Here is a 19,745-nt window from a genome sequence, read left to right on the forward strand (position 1 = left end):
AAATCAATGTAAAAATGTTTCAGTTTACTTATGGTGAGGTTAAGGATTCTTCAGAAAGCACACATTAACTGTTCTCACAGTGACAGAGATGCTGGAGGTCTTGATCTGTGTGGACGCTTGTCTCTGGAAGCTGCTTGAAGTGGAGCTTGAAGTGGACCTGGAAGTGGAGCTGCTGTCCTCTCCTTTCAGGATAAGCACAAACTCACCTGCTGGGATTCCACTAAATGTCACCAGGAAATCGTTGTTTCCTAATGACTGCATGAGAGAAAAAGCAGCAACATGCATTGTCAACAGATTAACAGTAACCAAACCAAACAATATATGACTACCTCCTTATGGCAGGGTAGGGCGACTATTTGTGGATGTTGCAGCACATTCATGTATTTAAGGCTTGAAAATTGGCTGCTATTAAATAGTGTGGCAAAAAATAGCGGCCTTCATTTAATTAAAATGAAAACTTCTGCCTTGTAAATTCACACAATATTAATTAAGCTCTGAAATGCCAACAATATCTCTGTAGTATGTAGTAATATTATCATTTCAAGTAAATGCTTCTTCATTTCACTGAGGTTTATTCACAGCTCGTGATTTCTACTGGACCAATGAACACTATGTTATTTTTCTTTTTCAGTCACTGCGTTGTAGATTTGCTGGTGACACTTGGGATTAATGCATGACTCAAACTTCAACTAAGCCTTATCTGTCAGATAGATGGCCTCACACCTGCAATGATCCTTTGACCTCTGTCGGACCTGAGCTGTCAAACAGTGTGACTTCTGTGACCTTTACTGTTTCACTTCCTGTCACAGTGACCAAGAAGCTGGTATCACCACCTGAAAGACAGGTGAAGAAAAAAAGGTAACTAAATGAGTATCAGTATGACATGCCCTTAAAGTGAAACTTAGTTCTAAAGCCCAAATCATCAGCCCTACACCACCGTGCTTGACATTTTGTCTGAAGTGTTTGTCCTGACATGTTGGTGTGGTGTGCATGATGCGTAGCGGCAGTTAACACACACCTGTATGCTCCAGATGGGTAAACTACCAAAACATCTGCTCTTCATTTAGGTGCTCACACTCACTGATGAGCATTTAATCAAATGCATTTGATTGACATTACAATTGAAAGTTGAGCACTTTCTTTTTCACATGACTCCATTTATGTAATGGAATTACAATTACTCAGCAATATGTTAGCGTAAGATTGTTGTTAGTGTAATAGTGTAATCATACTGTTCAACTTTATTGGTGCATTGTTGAATAACCAAAACATTGCAGAGTACTTTCAAAAGAAAGAAACTGTCATTGTAAAATGACCTTCCAGTCTCCAGCTGAGTAATAATAACTACATTATTAATATGCTTTGGAATCCAAATATAAAGGCAAAGTTAAACCACTCAAGAATAATTTAGCACACTTCTAACATATTAAATGGTGTTTTTTCTTGGTGCTACAGTGAGAATCCAGATGCTTTCTCTGGTTTGTCACTGGAACAATAATATAAAATAATTCTCCATTAATGACTGCAGGAACACCATTATAATCTGTAACCTCTTTAATAATGAGACAATTAAGTGATACTTGTAAATTGATTAAAATCACATTTATTTACGTTTTAATTAAAGTCAACATTTTTTTATATGTATGTGTTCTTATATATATAATGTTGTATTTCAGTAGGTTGTTACAAATCTTCAGTGGTAACACACAAAGAAAGAGATGTCTGGATTGGTGACTTCTCAGAGATAAGAAAGAGATACCAGGAGCAGGTAAGAAAAGGAAGTAATGGCTGTTTACATGATACTGTGGAATGAAAAAGCAGCTTTCAAAACTAGGAAATTGCTCCGTTAAGTGGACAGTTTGAAAAGAATTTGATACTCTATTTCCACCTATGCAAAGACTGACTGTAGAAATATAAGAGAGAACATTAATGCTGATTTTATGTAGTGGAATCACTTTATAATCTTGTTTACTACATAATAATTTATTCTAGGAAATTACAGAAATTAACAGGCCAAAAAGTTGATGTATTTAAAGTGTTTACAATTTAAACACAAAAACATGCCTGGGTAATAGAAGGTGTTAGTATTTAAAGATACTTTTCTCAGTGTGTTGCTTCATAGCCATTTCAGCTCAGCAATCAAAGATGGGTCACTTGGCTCATATGTCACAAATTACAAATACAGTGCAATTTCCATTTGTTCTCTTTTACTTCCAAAGTACAGAGAACACAACAGTGAGCCAAACAATGGTTGATATGTTCAAAGTGTACCCTCCGGTGGATGTTGTTTGAACTGCAGATGTAGTTGCAGGGGTCGTTGTAGTTGCAGGGGTCGTTGTATTTGCAGGGGTTGTTGTAGTTGCAGGGGTCATTGTCATTGGAGGAGGTGTGGTAAGCACTCTAGCCTGTCCCACACATGTCCCCACATTTCCTACACTATCTACAGCAGTCAGCTCCACAATCTGTGAGCAGCAGGAGGCAGTGTAGGTAACCAGGGTAATATTCTCACCCCCTGCTTCAACCACTGTGCTCATATTCAGAGTACCATTCCCTTGGCTGATGGTTACACTCTCAATGCCAGTTCCATTGATGCCATCAGTGAAATTGGCAATGAACTCCCACTGGGAGGAAGCACAAAGCAATGAAGTGGAATCACAGGTTGATGTGTTGACTACCTGGCAAACTGGGCGGTTAACATCTGTCACCTGGAGACAGAAATATGAAAAGAATGAAAAGTACTGGGTGGTTGGGTATGTGTCACACCAGTTATTAAAGATAAAAAGAAAAGAACACTAATTAGATCTTTGCGTGTCAGTTAGATTCAGTTCATCCCGCCTCCCATGTCTTTCTTGTTGGGTATTTGCCTTTGTGCTGTTTGCTCTCACATTTCTGTCTTATTTTAATACTATTTTTGTCTTGCATTTAGTTTTACTTTCTTTATCTCGTCCTTGATTGTTTGCACTTGTTTGTTTACCCACTTGTTCCACATTCACCTAATCATCATTTGAGTATTAATATCCTCAGTTCTCCCTTTTTCATTTTTGTGATGTGCTTCTCGTGTCTTTCTTATACATAAAGGTGTGTTTTATTTTTTTTCAGCCAGTCTGGCATTTGTGTCCTTGTCTAGCAACCCATGACAAACAATTTAACATATTCAGTTTCAATTAATGTATAATGATTCACAAGAGAAGTATGACACATAAAGCCTAACTGTAACTGCAAGACAACAATATTAAAACGAATTGCGTGTGAAATTTAATCTTTCATTTGAAATAAAAATAACAAAAATTTCTTTTTGATATATTATGTACGTGATCATTAATTATTACAGAATTAAGAATAATGTTGAAAAATATTCTAACCATTATCACTCACCTTAGCAGTCACAGAAAACCTGAGAACTACATAGTTGATGTCGGTGGCAGCGGCGTTTTCTGCCTCAATGGTGAGGGTCACGTCTGTTCCTGATGCAGCACTGGATGGAGCCGTTAGGGTCACGGTGCCATTGGTTTTACCTCCACTGCCTGCTACAGTAGTAACACTGCTGGGTGAAGAGGAAGTATAACTGCGGTCATTGCTGACTCGCACTGTAAATGTCTCAGTTGCAGAGTCAGTTATAACTCCATCAGCAGTTGTGGCGACTGTGAAGGGGATGGAGATAGTAGTGCCCGGCTCGATGTTGGTATTATTGGCTTCAGCCTGGACAAGAAGAGAGAGGGAGAGAGGAGCAGGGGAATTTTTTTTTTAAAAGATTGTAGATAATAATATGTTGATGCATAATGACATGACTTCACACTGAAAGAAGCACAGTAGGAATGGCTGTTGTTTATGATTGTAGACTTATTTACATAGATGGCTATTACAAATTATATAAAGTTAAAAAAATCAATGTAAAAATGTTTCAGTTTACTTATGGTGAGGTTAAGGATTCTTCAGAAAGCACACATTAACTGATCTCACAGTGACAGAGATGCTGGAGGTCTTGATCTGTGTGGACGCTTGTCTCTGGAAGCTGCTTGAAGTGGAGCTTGAAGTGGAGCTGCTGGCCTCTCCTTTCAGGATAAGCACAAACTCACCTGCTGGGATTCCACTAAATGTCACCAGGAAATCGTTGCTTCCTAATGACTGCATGAGAGAAAAAGCAGCGACATGCATTGTCAACAGATTAACAGTAACCAAACCAAACAATATATGACTACATCCTTATGGCAGGGTAGGGCGAGTGCGAGGAGTATTTGTGGATGTTGCAGGACATTCATGTATTTAAGGTTTGAAAATTGGCTGCTAGTAAATAGTGTGGCAAAAAATAGCGGCCTTCATTTAATTAAAATGAAAACTTCTGCCTTGTAAATTCACACAATATTAATTAAGCTCTGAAATGCCAACAATATCTCTGTAGTATGTAGTAATATTATCATTTCAAAGAAATGCTTATTCAGTTCACTGAGGTTTATTCACAGCTCGTGATTTCTATTGGACCAATGAACACTATGGGTTTATTTCTTTTTCAGTCACTGTGTTGTAGATTTGCTGGTGACACTTGGGATTGATGCATGACTCCAACTTCAACTAAGCCTTATCTGTCAGATAGATGGCCTCACACCTGCAATGATCCTTTGACCTCTGTCGGACCTGAGCTGTCAAACAGTGTGACTTCTGTGACCTTTACTGTTTCACTTTCTGTCACAGTGACCAAGAAGCTGGTATCACCACCTGAAAGACAGGTGAAGAAAAAAAGGTAACTAAATGAGTATCAGTATGACATGCCCTTAAAGTGAAACACAACCTGCAAAAATAAAAAAGGTAAGCTGTAGGACAGAATAGTTAAGTTTGAACTGTACTAACTGTAACATGATGTAGCATAAACCTTTTGGGCACAGAGCAACTTTTTCAAGACAGATGATTGTTGATTAAAATGGTAAATGGCCTGTATTTATATAGCGCCTTACTAGTCCCTAAGGACCCCAAAGCGCTTTACATATCCAGTCATCCACCCATTCACACACTGATGATGGCAAGCTACATTGTAGCCACAGCCACCCTGGGGCACACTGAATTAAAAGATGATTAAAAGATGACCCTTTGGACAATGTAGAAAATTGTCTACCACAACAGAACTTTACAACTATAAAAATGAACAAACAGTCACAATAAAAGTAGCCTGACCTGAGAGAGGACGTCCTTCTTTTACACTGAAGTCCCCATGGGCTCCCTCATGCTCTTCGACAAGGTTATAAATGAAGTCCACTGAACTCTGACCTGATACAGAAAATAGATCAGAAGGGATGGAATACGTATGTTCAGAAGTAGAAACAGACCTTGTAAATACATTTTTTCTAAAACATTTCATGTAACTCAGAGCCTAAAAATCAGCTTCCATAATACTGACCTGTAACCTTAACTAGGTAAGGGTTACTTGAGCTAACACTGAGTTGCCATAGACCTGTTTCATTATCAGTGTTGAGGCTTAAACGACGCAAGTTTCCTGCTGTGGTGACAAATGCCAAAGGCCCACTGGACTGACTGGAAGTCTGAGATACACCTGGAGGAGAGGGACAAACAATTATAAAGGTGTTTTCAACATGACAGTGTAAGAAGTAGAAGTTTAATAAAACAAATGCATCAAATAGAGCCTTAGAATTAAAAGCCTGAACCATGAAATACTCGGCAGAAAATGTGTTTCGTGAACCTTCTCATTAAATTAAAAATAAATAAATAATATGTATATATACAGTATATATACTATAAATATTAAATATAGTATAATAATATACTATATGCATTCAATTTGCATACATGAGCTTAAATTTCTATCATATTTGCTACAGGGTAAACAGACATTCATGATGACAAAACCTGTGGAGCTGGTGAGGCTGAAGGTGAGAGCTGAGTCTCCTGTGATGTAAGCTGTTATGTTCTGTAATGAACCATCAACAGTAAAATTAAAACTGTCAGGCCTTCCAGGATTCCTTGATGCCTGAAAAACTGTCACCTAAGAGAAAAAGGAGAGAAACATCACATTTACTCACACAGTGTGATCTTCAGTCCGATATGATTCTCTTGATTGATGTCTTACCACAGCGCTGGCTGATGAGTCTACTATAACACTGGTAGCCAGAGAGAGTTCTGACTTAGTGACCTGAATGGCCTGACCTCCAGAAGCTTGAGCTAGGTCTTGGTATAACTGGACAGCAGATCGACCCATTACACGTGGAGCCACACCCTGAGAGGTTCTGCGGCGCCGTCGACCTGCTGCAAAGCCTGTGAGCATGAAAGTAACCTGCAAGGATGAGGAAAAAAATCTTAAAAGTTAGGACCACAAGCCTAAGTGGAAAACATTTATTGATAATGAAGATGAAAGATGAATGGTAATCAATGAGCTAGGCCAGAGGCAGCAGCTTTCAGGCCTGGCAGCCTTGACAGACGATGAAAAACATGCAAAGGAAAGGAGGTTGGAGCACAGAAAAAAACACACATACAGGTGTGTGGGGCACCTGTTTAAAAAGTTTGGTCCCTCCGAACTTCAGATAATGTTCTTCATTTCAAGACAAATGTTATACAAATTATCAGATGTTACATGCCAAAAATGACATTTTTAAGAGCAAGGATGATACAAAGTTTACTCTTACCTGAGATTTGGTGCTCTCTATAAGAGCAATAATGGTGTTTTTCAGGTGGGCGTCTTTAGCTGGAGCATCAGTGAAGAGAAAAATCTCAGAGAAGGGTGGAGCTGCTGTCAGTGCAAGCTTCAATATTATTTGTATGAAAGACAGGACAAAGTATCAACAATTAATAATTAATAATAATAATAAAAAATACAGTCTGAGTGAAAAGTGGCATTTCTGGCCACCTCAACTACACGTGTTTAATAATAAAAGGTCATTCTGAGAATACTGTGTCTATACTTTTTCTATACCATTTTTTTCTCCCAAATCAAATATGATGTTTTTAAACTTTTGTCTAAAGTGGAAAACAGTTTGTTGTGTTGTTAACACCTGCAGTCCAGACAAGGCCATTTCTGGGGCATCTCCTCCTCCATCCGCAGTCAAACTGTTGATCTTTCCTTTGAAGATGTCTGCATTAGATGTCATAACTATCGGTCCAAAATCTGCACATGGAAGAAAAGATATAGAAAACATAGAGAATTTAAAAAAAATGTTCAAAGTGACACATTTGCTCTTTTAAAGATTTGCTACAAACACAGCTGCTATTATATTCTCATTCATATGGAAAACAGAAAATTAACTCCCAAATTAAGTCTATAATAATGTAATAATCATTATTACAATATTCTTTTCAAACAACATCTTTTCTACATAACAAAGCACAAATTCGTCCTGTAAATGATCTACCTGGGTCATTGAAAGGTACCAATATATAACCAGAGGGTTCCTCTCCTGTTCCTCTTTTTCTGTCAATGATCTCAAAAGAAACCCTCTTTGCTTCATCAATGTCATCACTCATACTTCCTGTTGTGTCTATGACAAAACACAACACAGGAGACTGGGAGAGGCCCATCAGTCTGTAGAAACAAACATTAGAAAAATCAACAACAAATTACATATTTTCGTATTATTAATCTGATTTCTTTGAAACTATGGTTTCATCCATCCATCTTCATCCGCTTTATCCGAGGCCGGGTCGCGGGGCCAGCAGCCTAAGCAGAGAGGCCCAGACCTCCCTCTCCCCAGCCACCTCCTCCAGCCTATCCGGGGGAACACCAAGGCGTTCCCAGGCCAGCCGAGAGATATAATCTCTCCAGCGTGTCCTGGGTCTGCCCCGGGGCCTCCTCCCGGTGGGACATGCCCGAACCACCTCAGCTGGCTCCTTTCGATGTGGAGCAGCAGCTGCTCTACTCTGAGCCCCTCCCGGATGGCCGAACTTCTCACCCTATCTCTAAGGGAGAGGCCAGCCACCCTTCGGAGGAAGCTCATTTCTGCCGCTTGTATCCGCGATCTCGTTCTTTCGGTCACTACCCACAGCTTGTGGCCATAGGTGAGGGTAGGGACGTAGATTGACCGGTAAATTGAGAGCTTCGCTTTTACACTCAGCTCCCTCTTCATCACGACGGACCGGTGCAGCGTCCGCATTACTGAGGCTGCAGCCCCAATCCGTCTGTCGATCTCCGGCTCCCTTCTCCCATCACTCGCGAACAAGACCCGAGATACTTGAACTCCTCCACTTGGGACAGGAACTCATCCCCGACCCGGAGTGGGCACTCCACCCTTTTCCGGCTGAGAACCATGGCCTCAGATTTGGAGGTGCAGATCCTCATTCCCGCTGCTTCACACTCGGTTCCAGTGCGAGCTGGAGGCCCCCACCCGATGAAGCCAACAGAACCACATCATCCGCAAAAAGCAGAGATGAGAACACAGACTGGAGTGGTGCTAACAGCAGCTACGCATGATGACGCAGTAGTCTTTAAGAGTATGATGATTGTCAAAGCCTATGCATTTTCTTTTTTCACAAGCATCAATGAAACTATGGTTTCATTGATGCTTAATTCATTAGCAGGGAAAAATACACTTATTAGGAACACCTGTTTAACTCCTCGTTAACACAACTATCTAACTATCAGGTCACATTGCATGAACCCCATGTATTTAGGCATGTGAACATGTCCAAGATGATCTGAAGTTTTAACCGAGCATCAGAAAAGGAGAGGAAGATTTAAGTGACTTAGAACGTGGCTTAGTTGTTGCTGCCAGACAAGTTGGTCTGAGTGCTGCAGAAAACTGCTGTTCGACTTTGATTTTGCCACATAACCATCTCCAGTGTTTACGGAGACAGTAATATCCAGTGAGCTGCAGTTCTCTGGGTGAAAATGTCTTGTTGATGTCAGAGGTTACAAGAGACTGGTGACCAGAGTGCTTTAGGTGAATAAGAAAGAAATAACCACTCACTATGTAGAAGACCATCTCTGAATGCACAACACCTCTAACCTTGAAGTAGGCTATCTACAGCAACAGAAGACCACAGCTCTGACACTTCTCTGTCAGCTAAGATGAAGCTTATAAAAAGGCCACTAGAAACTGAAACAGAAATGGTGGCAGTCTACAACGTCTGTATTTGAGATGCAGAAAAATATAGCTCCATGCACAGAAATACCTCAGACAAACCATTTTTTTTTATCCCGCACATCTAAATCTAATCTAAAAATGATGATCAATTCAATAAAAAGCAAGAGGTGCAGGAATGTTTAAGTGTTTATTTTTTATCATGTGCTGCAGCTCCATTTTCCCCACATTTGTTTCCTCTCGTGTGACACTTGAGAGCTAGCTTTACCTCGTGAAGTTTGTGTCTCCAGATGCTAATCTGATGTCCTCCAGAAGCTCCATGGTGGCACGAATAGCCAGATTAGCTGCTTCATTGTGACGGAAGCCATGACTGGAATCAAGTGTATCCTTATTGATCCCGCCCACTGGATCCCTCCTGCTTGTGCGATCAGCAGATCCACCGTGACTGCATTTACCTTTGAACAGGGATAACATTTTATCATTTTGTCAAGAGATATTGAAAACATACAAAGACTTTATCATAACACATCAAAAGAGATGATTGCTCCAAGTTACCTGTAGGTTTTGATGAGGAGATGATGCTAAAGTAGCCTGATGTCAGAAGTCCCTGGTTCAGCACATCAGGCAGAATGTTGTTGGTACAGTTCTCTCCTACGCAACTTCTGCAAGTTGGAGTATTTTGTCCTGCAGAAATATCAAATAAATAAGAAAAAAAATATTGATTTATATTTTGAAAGTAAACATTACAAATACTACTACAAATTTAATCTAGATCATATTTAAACTGGAAATTCTCAACTCCTACCTGCCAAGTTCTTAAGAGGTTGGTCAGGTCTGATCAGAGCACTGTATGGAGCTTTATTTCCCAGCTCCACCCAGTTACTGTGGCTGTAGAAGTCCTTCATATACAGAAAATGAAACAAATTTAGAATATCACCTTTGCGTTTTGTTTTAATTACACAATGCTGTCATCTAGCAGTCTTAACAAATTAGCAGTAAATTAAGTATCGGTACCTGTAGAGTGTGACAGATTTGCCCTAGAGACAACCTCCCTTGGATATAGTTTTCTATCTTAGCATGCGCCTTCACCACAGATGCACCTTATTATTAAAATACAACAGATTAGACACAAGCTGCAAAACCTGAATTACAGCATTACATCACCAGTCTTTATCCACTCAAAGCAGTGTTACAGTGTGTGTGTGTGTGTGTGTGTGTGTGTGTGAATGTTGAAGATGTTATTCTGCAAGATTTCTGATTGAAGTTGGCAGTTCCAACTGACAAACAAGTCTTGTTTGTTGAGTACTGAAGTAATCTGTAACATCACTTTCCTTCCCTAGATATAGAACTTTCAAGTATGTAAGACTTTTGTGGGAATTGCTACAAACCTTGTTGAAATGAGAAATGTTACAAAAATTCTTTCTAGATTTCAGTTTTTGTTTTTTGATTTTCTGTTATTTACCAAACCCTAATTCTAAACACTTTTCTTCATTAGGCTGTTGAATTCTATAGATCTGTATTCACATGAGTTAGTTATACATAGTATAACATTATTATTTTCATTATAAAACTATTATTGACAAGCTTTGAGGTACCTTCAGTGATGATATCCCGTCCTTCCTGGAAGGTCTCATCGTCAAAATGGCGCGCTGCACTCAGTAAAAAAACTCCATCCACCTCTGCATTGCTGAGGTACATAGAAACAATGGCAGTTTCAAACTTGATGGTGGAAACGAAAGATGTGACGGTATCCATAGACGAACAGGCCCTTTGCACCTCGCCAGCTGACAAGTTGTTATCAATCTGGAGACAATAAATTTGTATATTACAACTCCTTGTATTATGTATCTTATTCGCATGTTAACCAAAATTAGTACTAACTATTGCACTAAAGGTAAGAGTAGTCTTATCTCATCATCAGCAATTATGACCATCTAAATAGTTTGTGCGTAATATAGTACATAGTAATAAAGTGCAGGTCCCACTGGTGACACCGCTAATTTTGATAAGAGGCCACTGGCAGCAGTGTGGCCTCTGTTGACTGGGCTTGCTTGAGCACAATCCAACAGAATCTTTGTCATTATGTATGCAGATGGATGTATCAAAGTGACACCAACATGAATAGTAGGACACGAGGTTTTATAGCACAACACTGAACTGTACGAAGAAAAATGTAATTCATGTTGTGGCTGACTGATATATTTCTCCACTCAACAACATTAGAATGAGAATAACATATATTCTTTCGTTAGTGTTAAACACTAAGCGAAGCACAGATGTATCACTGTTCTTGCTGTGTTTCTTTGTAAGTCTAACTCACAATCAGATTGAAGTCCAGTCCTTTAGAAGCAGCGATATCTCGGCAGACCTCTGCTGTCTTTCGAAGGACTGCTGTTCGTGTGATTTCACGGTGGGTGAATGAATTCGAATTGAAGAGTGGTTTAAAGCTATGAATAAGACCTGGGAGGGAGAGGACCAGCACCACCAGAAGCATCACTGACTGCCTGGTAGTCATAGTCGAGCAGGTAGGCCGGATGGTAATGCTGAAAGAAAAAGAAATCCTGATGGAAACTCCCCATGAATGTTTATTCTCATCAATGGTCATGACAATTTGAACAGAATCAACCTTTTGGGACAAAAAGGATGTGATCAAGCACAGAGACTGCCTTTGCAGTTAATGTAAAGCAGTGCAACTATTACACATTGAAAGTAAGTGGAAATGATCATGTTTGATATTTTATTAAACAGATTAACGCTATTAACATCAGCACTACATCATATGATAATTTTATACTGGACCTCACATTTTACTTAGATGTAAAAACGATTGATACAAATGCATTGGTCATTTACTTCCATTCATTAATATTGAAAATAATATAGAAAAAACAAATGGGATACTAGGAAAAAAACAGATGGTACAACATATGTTTAAGATGCCAAAATAATTCTATGATACACTATAAAAAGGTTTCACTGTCCATCTTACCTGTGTGAACCGTTCTTAGGTCGTTCTTAGGTAGTTTTGTAGGATTCAGTCTTTAGAACTTCTTCAGTGTGAGACTTTGTTTACTCAAGTAGATTATAGTCTATAGTCAGATGTGTGTTTTCTGCTTCAATTCTAGGCTGCATCTGAGTGTGCTTTGGGTGTGTGTGTGTGTGCTCTGAATCATTCCTCTTATATTTGTGCCTCCCTTAAGCTGATGAATTCCAAAGAACACCCACACAAACTGCTTTTGTTTTATCATCTGTGCATCTTAGTGTGACATCAAGAGTATGAGTAAATGTATAACAAAATGACACATATTGTACTGGTTGCTAATCTGTCACTTATCTATGAATACTAATTTCAGTTAAAGGAATATTCCAGCGTATAAGTTGTTTGAGTATGGAGTTGAATGTAGTAATCTAACTCTCATTTCATTGTTACCTTGTTACTACGTGGAGTGGTATATTCTGATTGTAAATTTGTTGTTTGGTTTGGGTTAGGACCGGAGATAAATGTTAATGTTAGTTTGTTCCTTGATTTTTGGTGCCAACTTGTAATATAAATTGGATTGTAGATAGGGGGCAGGGTTTAATAAGAATATTTTCTTCTTCCTGCTCCTTTTCACACATGGTTGTAGTGCTTTTTGATAGAAAGTGTGGTTGGTTTGTTTGAATTGTTGTACCAAGTGTGAAATAAACGAATAAATAAATGAAATGAAATGAAATTTCTGAACACAGAAAGTGGGGCGAGTAAATACTACTACTATGAAGCTTTATTCCACAGCCCCACCCACTTACTGTGGCCGTAGAAGTCTGTGACACACAGAATATGAAACTGACCTTTGCATTTTGTTTTAATCACACTCCGCTGTCATCTATCACTAAAAAAAATCCTTCAAGGGTACGATGGGTACTGTTAACTTTCGCTTAACTGGGTGAAAGGACACTCTCTCATGCTGAACATAGAACACACATACACATGCATGTACACTGAAACAGATACGCACTCACCCACCCCAAATGCCTCCGATGCATGTCACGTGCTTTACATGGTGTAAATGTGAATATTCGTGTGCTTTTTTGTGCTGAGGTGTATTTTTTTTCTTGTCCCTGATGTGTGTACTTTCACTGTTTTTCTTTTTGGCGCGGCTACATCTGTGATGGTGCGGCTGTTTTGTGATGGTAATGAAGTCTAAGCTTTGAGTTGATCAGATACAGAATAGAATAAAATAGCCCTTGATTTTCATTGTACATGCACAACGAAACTATGATGAATCTCTAAGTGAATAAACTGTAACCCGATGTACTTGGAATCTCAACTTTTAGTCATTTACAAATAATTGCACAAGAACCCTTCAGACGGGTTTTCAGTAAGAATTTTATCTGCACTGTGCAATTTCAGCCTCACAGTCTTGCACAATGTCATATTTTGTCTTGAATCTTTGTTTCATGTATTAACTGTGGTCTGAATCATTGAGTACAAACTAAAACGAGATAGCCAAGATAATCTCTCTTTATTTGCAACAGTAGCCTATAGTGTACTGGCTGACCTGTTTTTACTTCTCTGGTCTGACAGAAGGGCCTAATACTCAAAGAATGCTCTAGAACTTTATCAATAGAAAATCACAAAAAGAGCAACGTGTGAATTGTGACAATTTACAGAGTAACATTTTTCAGCTCGACAGGCATATTTGTTATAGTCATATTTCTGCACACTGCCACAGTGTCTTTTAAACCAAACAATCAGCATTGAAGTGCAGCCTTTTAGCTATGATTTTACATCAGCTTTCATTCAGTGCATTTTTTCAATGATTTTTACATCGACATCAGCATTTGGTGATGTCTTCTGTTCCTGTTAGAACTAGAATTATATTCTTCTTTGAAAGGAAAGAAACACATGGTTTTATGTTTCTCTTCTCTTCTCTTTCTTTCTTTTTTTGGGGCAATTTCCCCTCATGAACAAGTTCATTTTTATGTTGTTGTCAGTCAGAGAAGATTTTAAATTAACTTCTAGTTTAAGCTAATTCACATAAAACAATAACTGATATTACCTAAAGTTATTAGAAGATATCAGTTAAGAAGTAGACACTGCCTGAACCCAAATGTAAGATTTAGTCCTAACAGTTTCTTTACACTTACTGTTAACTTTCTGAGGTTGTATTAAACCACACACTAACAGCAGAACATGCAGAATGTTAACTTTAAATGCAAGTTTTAGACAACATGTTCTTTACTTTGGACCATAAAACCTAATAACCCCCCCCCCCCCCCCCCCCCCCCCCAAAACAAAACAAAGAATACTGTGTGAGAGTTAAAACCTGTTATGAATAGAGGTATAAAAGGTTCTTAAGCAGAGGGGAAAAAACAGAACGACAAAGAGACATAAAATACTTCCCAAATACTAAAAGACAGTGAGCTACATCGTGCAGAGACTTTGTGCTAATGGCCACACAGCTCTTGCCCCACACATAGTAATACCACTGTCCACTTTCAAGACAAATACATTTATCAGCACTTCAAATGGGTGTGTCACAACAGTTGACATGATGGAAGCTTTCACAGTCTCACTAGTTTAATAATAAACAAAAGACCTGCTAACCCACACAAAGGCATTCATGAGCTTCCCTTCTGTTGATTAAGCAAAGTCATATTTTGTCTTGAATATCTTGAATCTCGATAACCTATGTTTATAGTGACAGTAGTGCACTAACTGACATATTTTTGCGTTTGCTTTTACTTCTTTGCTCTGACAATAGATGCTGACGCTGAAAGAATGCTATTAACAGAAAATGGCAAAAGAACAAGGATATGATAGTGACCACTTGTAGAGTAACATTTCTCGTAGTTTAGTTTCTGCACACAACCACAGTGCCTTTTAAATCAAACAATCAATCACGCTTTCAGCCTTGATTCTCCATACTTTAACGCAGTGGGTTTTTACAAAGATTTTTACATTAACCCATGGACATCAACATTTGGTGATGTCCATACCACATTTTCTTTTTCTTGGAAATCTCTGCTAACCCTTTTCTGTGGTTCAAGGTTCAAGGTTCTTTATTTGTCACATGCATAGTTATACAAGTATAACACACAGTGAAATGTAGCCTGACACACTCCTTGACATGTGCAAAAATTGGGGGGGGGGGGGGGGCCTGTAGAGGAAGAACATTATATATATATATATATATATATATATATATATATATATATATATATATATATATATATATATACATACATACACACAGTGGGACAAAAAAGTATTTAGTCAGCCACCGATTGTGCAAGTTCCCCCACTTAAAATGATGACAGAGGTCAGTAATTTGCACCAGAGCTACACTTCAACTGTGAGAGACAGAATGTGAAAAAAAAATCCATGAATCCACATGGTAGGATTTGTAAAGAATTTATTCGTAAATCAGGGTGGAAAATAAGTATTTGGTCACCTCAAACAAGGAAAATCTCTGGCTCTCACAGACCTGTAACGTCTTCTGTAAGAAGCTTTTCTGTCCCCCACTCGTTACCTGTATGAATGGCACCTGTTTGAACTCATCATCTGTATAAAAGACACCTGTCCACAGCCTCAAACAGTCAGACTCCAAACTCCGCCATGGCCAACACCAAAGAGCTTTCGAAGGACACCAGGAAAAGTATTGTAGACCTGCACCAGACTGGGAAGAGTGAATCTACAATAGGCAAGCAGCTTGGTGTGAAGAAATCAACTGTGGGAGCAATCATCAGAAAATGGAAGACATACAAGACCACTGATAATCTCCCTCGATCTGGGGCTCCACGCAAGATCTCATCCCGTGGGGTCAAAATGATCATGAGAACGGTGAGCAAAGATCCCAGAACCACACGGGGGGACCTGGTGAATGACCTGCAGAGAGCTGGGACCAAAGTAACAAAGGTCACCATCAGTAACACACTACAACGGCAGGGAATCGAATCCCGCAGTGCCAGACGTGTTCCGCTGCTGAAGCCAGTGCATGTCCAGGCCCGTCTGAAGTTTTCCAGAGAACACATGGATGATACAGCAGAGGATTGGGAGAATGTCATGTGGTCAGATGAAACCAAAGTAGAACTTTTTGGTATAAACTCAACTCGTCGTGTTTGGAGGAAGAAGAATACTGAGTTGCATCCCAAGAACACCATACCTACTGTGAAGCATGGGGGTGGAAACATCATGCTATGGGGCTGTTTTTCTGCCAAGGGGACAGGACGACTGATCCGTGTTAAGGACAGAATGAATGGGGCCATGTATCGTGAGATTTTGAGCCAAAACCTCCTTCCATCAGTGAGAACTTTGAAGATGAAACGAGGCTGGGTCTTCCAATATGACAATGATCCAAAACACACCACCCGGGCAACAAAGGAGTGGCTCCGTAAGAAGCATTTGAAGGTCCTGGAGTGGCCTAGCCAGTCTCCAGACCTCAACCCCATAGAAAATCTGTGGCGGGAGTTGAAAGTCTGTGTTGCTCGGCGACAGCCCCAAAACATCACTGCTCTCGAGAAGATCTGCATGGAGGAATGGGCCAAAATACCAGCTACTGTGTGTGCAAACCTGGTAAAGACCTATAATAAACATTTGACCTCTGTTATTTCCAACAATGGTTATGTTACAAAGTATTGAGTTGTATTTTTGTTATTGACCAAATACTTATTTTCCACCCTGATTTACGAATAAATTCTTTACAAATCCTACCATGTGAATTCATGGATTTTTTTTTTCACATTCTGTCTCTCACAGTTGAAGTGTATCTCTGGTGCAAAATTACTGACCTCTGTCATCATTTTAGGTGGGGGAACTTGCACAATCGGTGGCTGACTAAATACTTTTTTGCCCCACTGTATATAGTATATACATTGGGTGAATGTGCAGTAGTAGCAGCAAGCAGGTGAATTCTGTACATTAATATGAATAGACGTCTGACTATTTTACAGGATAGACAATATAAACATGTTTAAAATTAAAGGAATTTGAAATGTACATTGTTCCTTGGTTTAGTGTCTGGAAGAGAGTCCTGTCTCAGTCAATTATAGATGATGTGAGATGATGTGAGATGATGTGAGCGGGCGGGTGTGTGTGTTTAGGGCACGGATGGCTTGGGGATAGAAGCTCCTCTTGAGTCTCTCTGTCCTTGCCCGGAAGATGCGGAACCTTCTACCAGATTGCAGAAGTTGGAACAGTTTGTTGCCAGGATGGGACGGGTCCTTCAGTATCTGCGCTGCTCTAGTCCGGCATCTCCTGGTGTAGGTGTCCTGAAGCGGGGGGAGAGCAATCCTGCAGCAGCGTTCTGCTGTACGGATCACTCTCTGGAGAGCTTTTTGGTCCTTCACACAGCTGTTCCCAAACCACGATGTCATGTTCTGTGTGAGGATGCTCTCCACAGCGCCTGTATAGAAAATCCTGAGGATCTTTGGAGAGACCCTGAACTTCCTCAGTTGTCGTAGGTGATACAGGCGCTGCCTAGCCTTTTTGGTCTGGACCTGAATGTGGGCAGCCCATGTCAGGTCTGAGGAGATGTGGAGATACTTGAAGGACTGCACCCTCTCCACTGGAGCTCCATTGATGATGATGGGCTTGTAGTCTCTGTGCTGACCCCTTCTGAAGTCCACCACCAGCTCCTTGGTCTTGCCGACGTTCAGCTGGAGGTGGTTGTCCTGGCACCATGATGCCAGATTCTTCACTTCATCCATGTAGGCCGCCTCATCGTTGTTGGAGATGGCACCCAACACCACTGTGTCGTCAGCAAACTTCACAATGGTATTGGAGCCATGGGTGGCCACACAGTCTGAAGTGTAGAGGGAGTAGAGCAGTGGCGAGAGGACACATCCCTGAGGTGCTCCTGTGTTGATGGTGATGCTGTTGGAGAAGCACCTGCCCACCCTCACCACCTGAGTTCTGCCAGTGAGGAAGTCCAACACCCATGCACACAGACGGCTGTTAAGTCCCAGATCCCTGAGCTTTGTGAACAGTCTGCAGGGCACTATTGTGTTAAACACTGTCTGTGATCATCTTCAGTTCTTGCTTGTTTGCTTGAAATGCTTTCCTGCCTGTAGTTTTGTGTTTAAGAACTAAAAAACATTCAGGCAGCTTTTTAGTTCTATTGTGTTGAGATTGGGTAACTGACTTGGCAATTGAGGTATACTACATTCCTTTGCCTTGAGAAACTATTGGATTGCTTTGCTTATACTTCACAATTCATCCTGCTACTTATATCAGCAGTCATAGCTTCAATAAATACTAATGACCTGATTCCACTGTCAAACAGTCATGCTTTACCATAACATAACCTCCACTGTTTTTGATAGATAATGAAGTATGCTTGAAAACCCAGAGGCCTCGTCCACCTAGCACTGTCTAAATGAGGGACTTAATATCTAGCCCCAAGATAGTTGATAAAGTACAGCATTCCAAAATATGTACACATGAAATTACAGTACCGGTGATTTTAAAAAATGCAGTATTTAGGATTAACAGATGCAATAAAATGATTAAAAATAATGATTCTGTAATTTGTCTAAATGAGAGAAATGCAGTAATGCTGTAAACAGGAAGTCAGCAGGGTCATCATATATGGCACAACAGGAGACATGTACCATCAAGAATGATCTTAGCAGGAGGGGAAATAGGTGCAGTAGAATTTTTGAATGACAATAAAAATGGGTGATTTTGTATTAATGGACTGTTGCAAAAAATTAAAGGAACATTCTCAAAACATATCAGATCTCAATGGGATCTAATGGACTGCGATTCACCTTTCCAGCACCCTGACATAGACTTTGATGGGGAGGCTGAGGAGTGTGATCTCCTTATAGTTGGAGCACACCTAATGGTTCCCCTTATTAAAGATGGGAACCATCACCCGAGTCCACCAGTTCTCAGGTACTGCCACCTGACATTGTAGACCTGTGCCAATCAAGACAAACCTACAACATCCAGAGCCTTAAGGAACTCAGAGCGAACCTCATCCACCCCAGGGGCCATGCCACCAAGGAATTGTTTAACTGCCTCAGTGACCTGACCTCCAGTGATGTATAACTCCCTTCACAAAGCTGAACTCCCCTACTGTACTTCAGAGAAGGAGTGCCTTTCTGTGATATGGGCCCTTGAACACTTTCACCCATATGTTGAAGGCATTCATGTTACTATGTTCACTGACCACAACAGTCTCAGGTGGCTCATGTCCCATCAAAACCCAACACTCCGACTCGCCCGCTGGTCACTTCACCTGCAGGCCTTTGATTTCACACTAGTGCACAAACTTGGCGCACATAACAAAGTTCCAGATGCGCTGTTTACCTCTGACTTGTGAGAGGCCAACAGAACACGCTGTCATAGGCAGCCTGGACCTTTGGACTCTTAGCTCTCTGAACAGCTAAGACAGTGCTACCTTGTTACAGTATGTTGTGTATTGTAACAGTTGCTGTTGTAATGCATTGTATCACCACATGGTGGCGCCTCCTGGCTCATGACTGGTGTGTCACCCCCTTTTTGTTCTTCTTCGCACTGTCCCTGTAATGGATGCTCTTGTGTGTATGCGGACTAGTGTGCCCTCGAGTAATGTGTGGTAGAGGTAGCACTTTTATTTTTGATATTTTAAATAAATGACTACTTGTGGAGAGGCAGAAGCTGTTGCTCATTCGCTATCCACCTGCACACCTCCGCGGCTGACTTCATCTCCACCGCACGTTACAGTATGACTCTCTTTTGTATCACAGAGACCCCAAGTCTAC

At 40.3% G+C, this 19,745-nt stretch overlaps 1 protein-coding gene across 1 annotated transcript; it reads right to left on the bottom strand.

Moving 5' to 3' along the window:
• Positions 1–1,530: 1,530 nt before the first annotated feature.
• LOC147328139 (von Willebrand factor A domain-containing protein 7-like) lies at positions 1,531–12,154 on the bottom strand. Its single transcript, XM_086296315.1, has 18 exons — positions 12,007–12,154; positions 11,338–11,560; positions 10,613–10,820; positions 10,032–10,117; positions 9,823–9,916; positions 9,573–9,701; positions 9,286–9,472; positions 7,353–7,522; positions 6,996–7,108; positions 6,630–6,746; positions 6,077–6,280; positions 5,857–5,992; positions 5,390–5,542; positions 5,167–5,259; positions 4,604–4,713; positions 3,961–4,125; positions 3,376–3,699; positions 1,531–2,705 (listed from the first exon to the last, which is right to left on the bottom strand). Exons 2-18 carry the CDS (start codon positions 11,530–11,532, stop codon positions 2,208–2,210), a joined length of 2,982 nt encoding a protein of 993 aa, XP_086152441.1. The 5' UTR covers positions 11,533–11,560; positions 12,007–12,154; the 3' UTR covers positions 1,531–2,207.
• Positions 12,155–19,745: the final 7,591 nt, after the last annotated feature.

This window comes from Aulonocara sp. 'chitande type north' Nkhata Bay, linkage group LG6 (genome assembly GCF_057382095.1).
Source record: "Aulonocara sp. 'chitande type north' Nkhata Bay isolate Kocher_YH1m ecotype deep benthic linkage group LG6, A_spYH_male_GT1.1, whole genome shotgun sequence".
Classification (NCBI taxonomy): Eukaryota; Metazoa; Chordata; class Actinopteri; order Cichliformes; family Cichlidae; genus Aulonocara; species Aulonocara sp. 'chitande type north' Nkhata Bay.

What these genes read in the sequence shown, in the direction of transcription:
- LOC147328139 (XM_086296315.1), bottom strand. Translation starts at nt 11,532, where the DNA reads ATGACTACCAGGCAGTCAGTGATGCTTCTGGTGGTGCTGGTCCTCTCC. An exon ending in TGGCCTTGTCTGGACTGCAG is followed by an intron (nt 6,747 to 6,995) that starts GTGTTAACAACA and finishes ATAATATTGAAG; the next exon opens with CTTGCACTGACAGCAGCTCC. An exon ending in AGAAGGACGTCCTCTCTCAG is followed by an intron (nt 4,714 to 5,166) that starts GTCAGGCTACTT and finishes CCTGTCTTTCAG; the next exon opens with GTGGTGATACCAGCTTCTTG.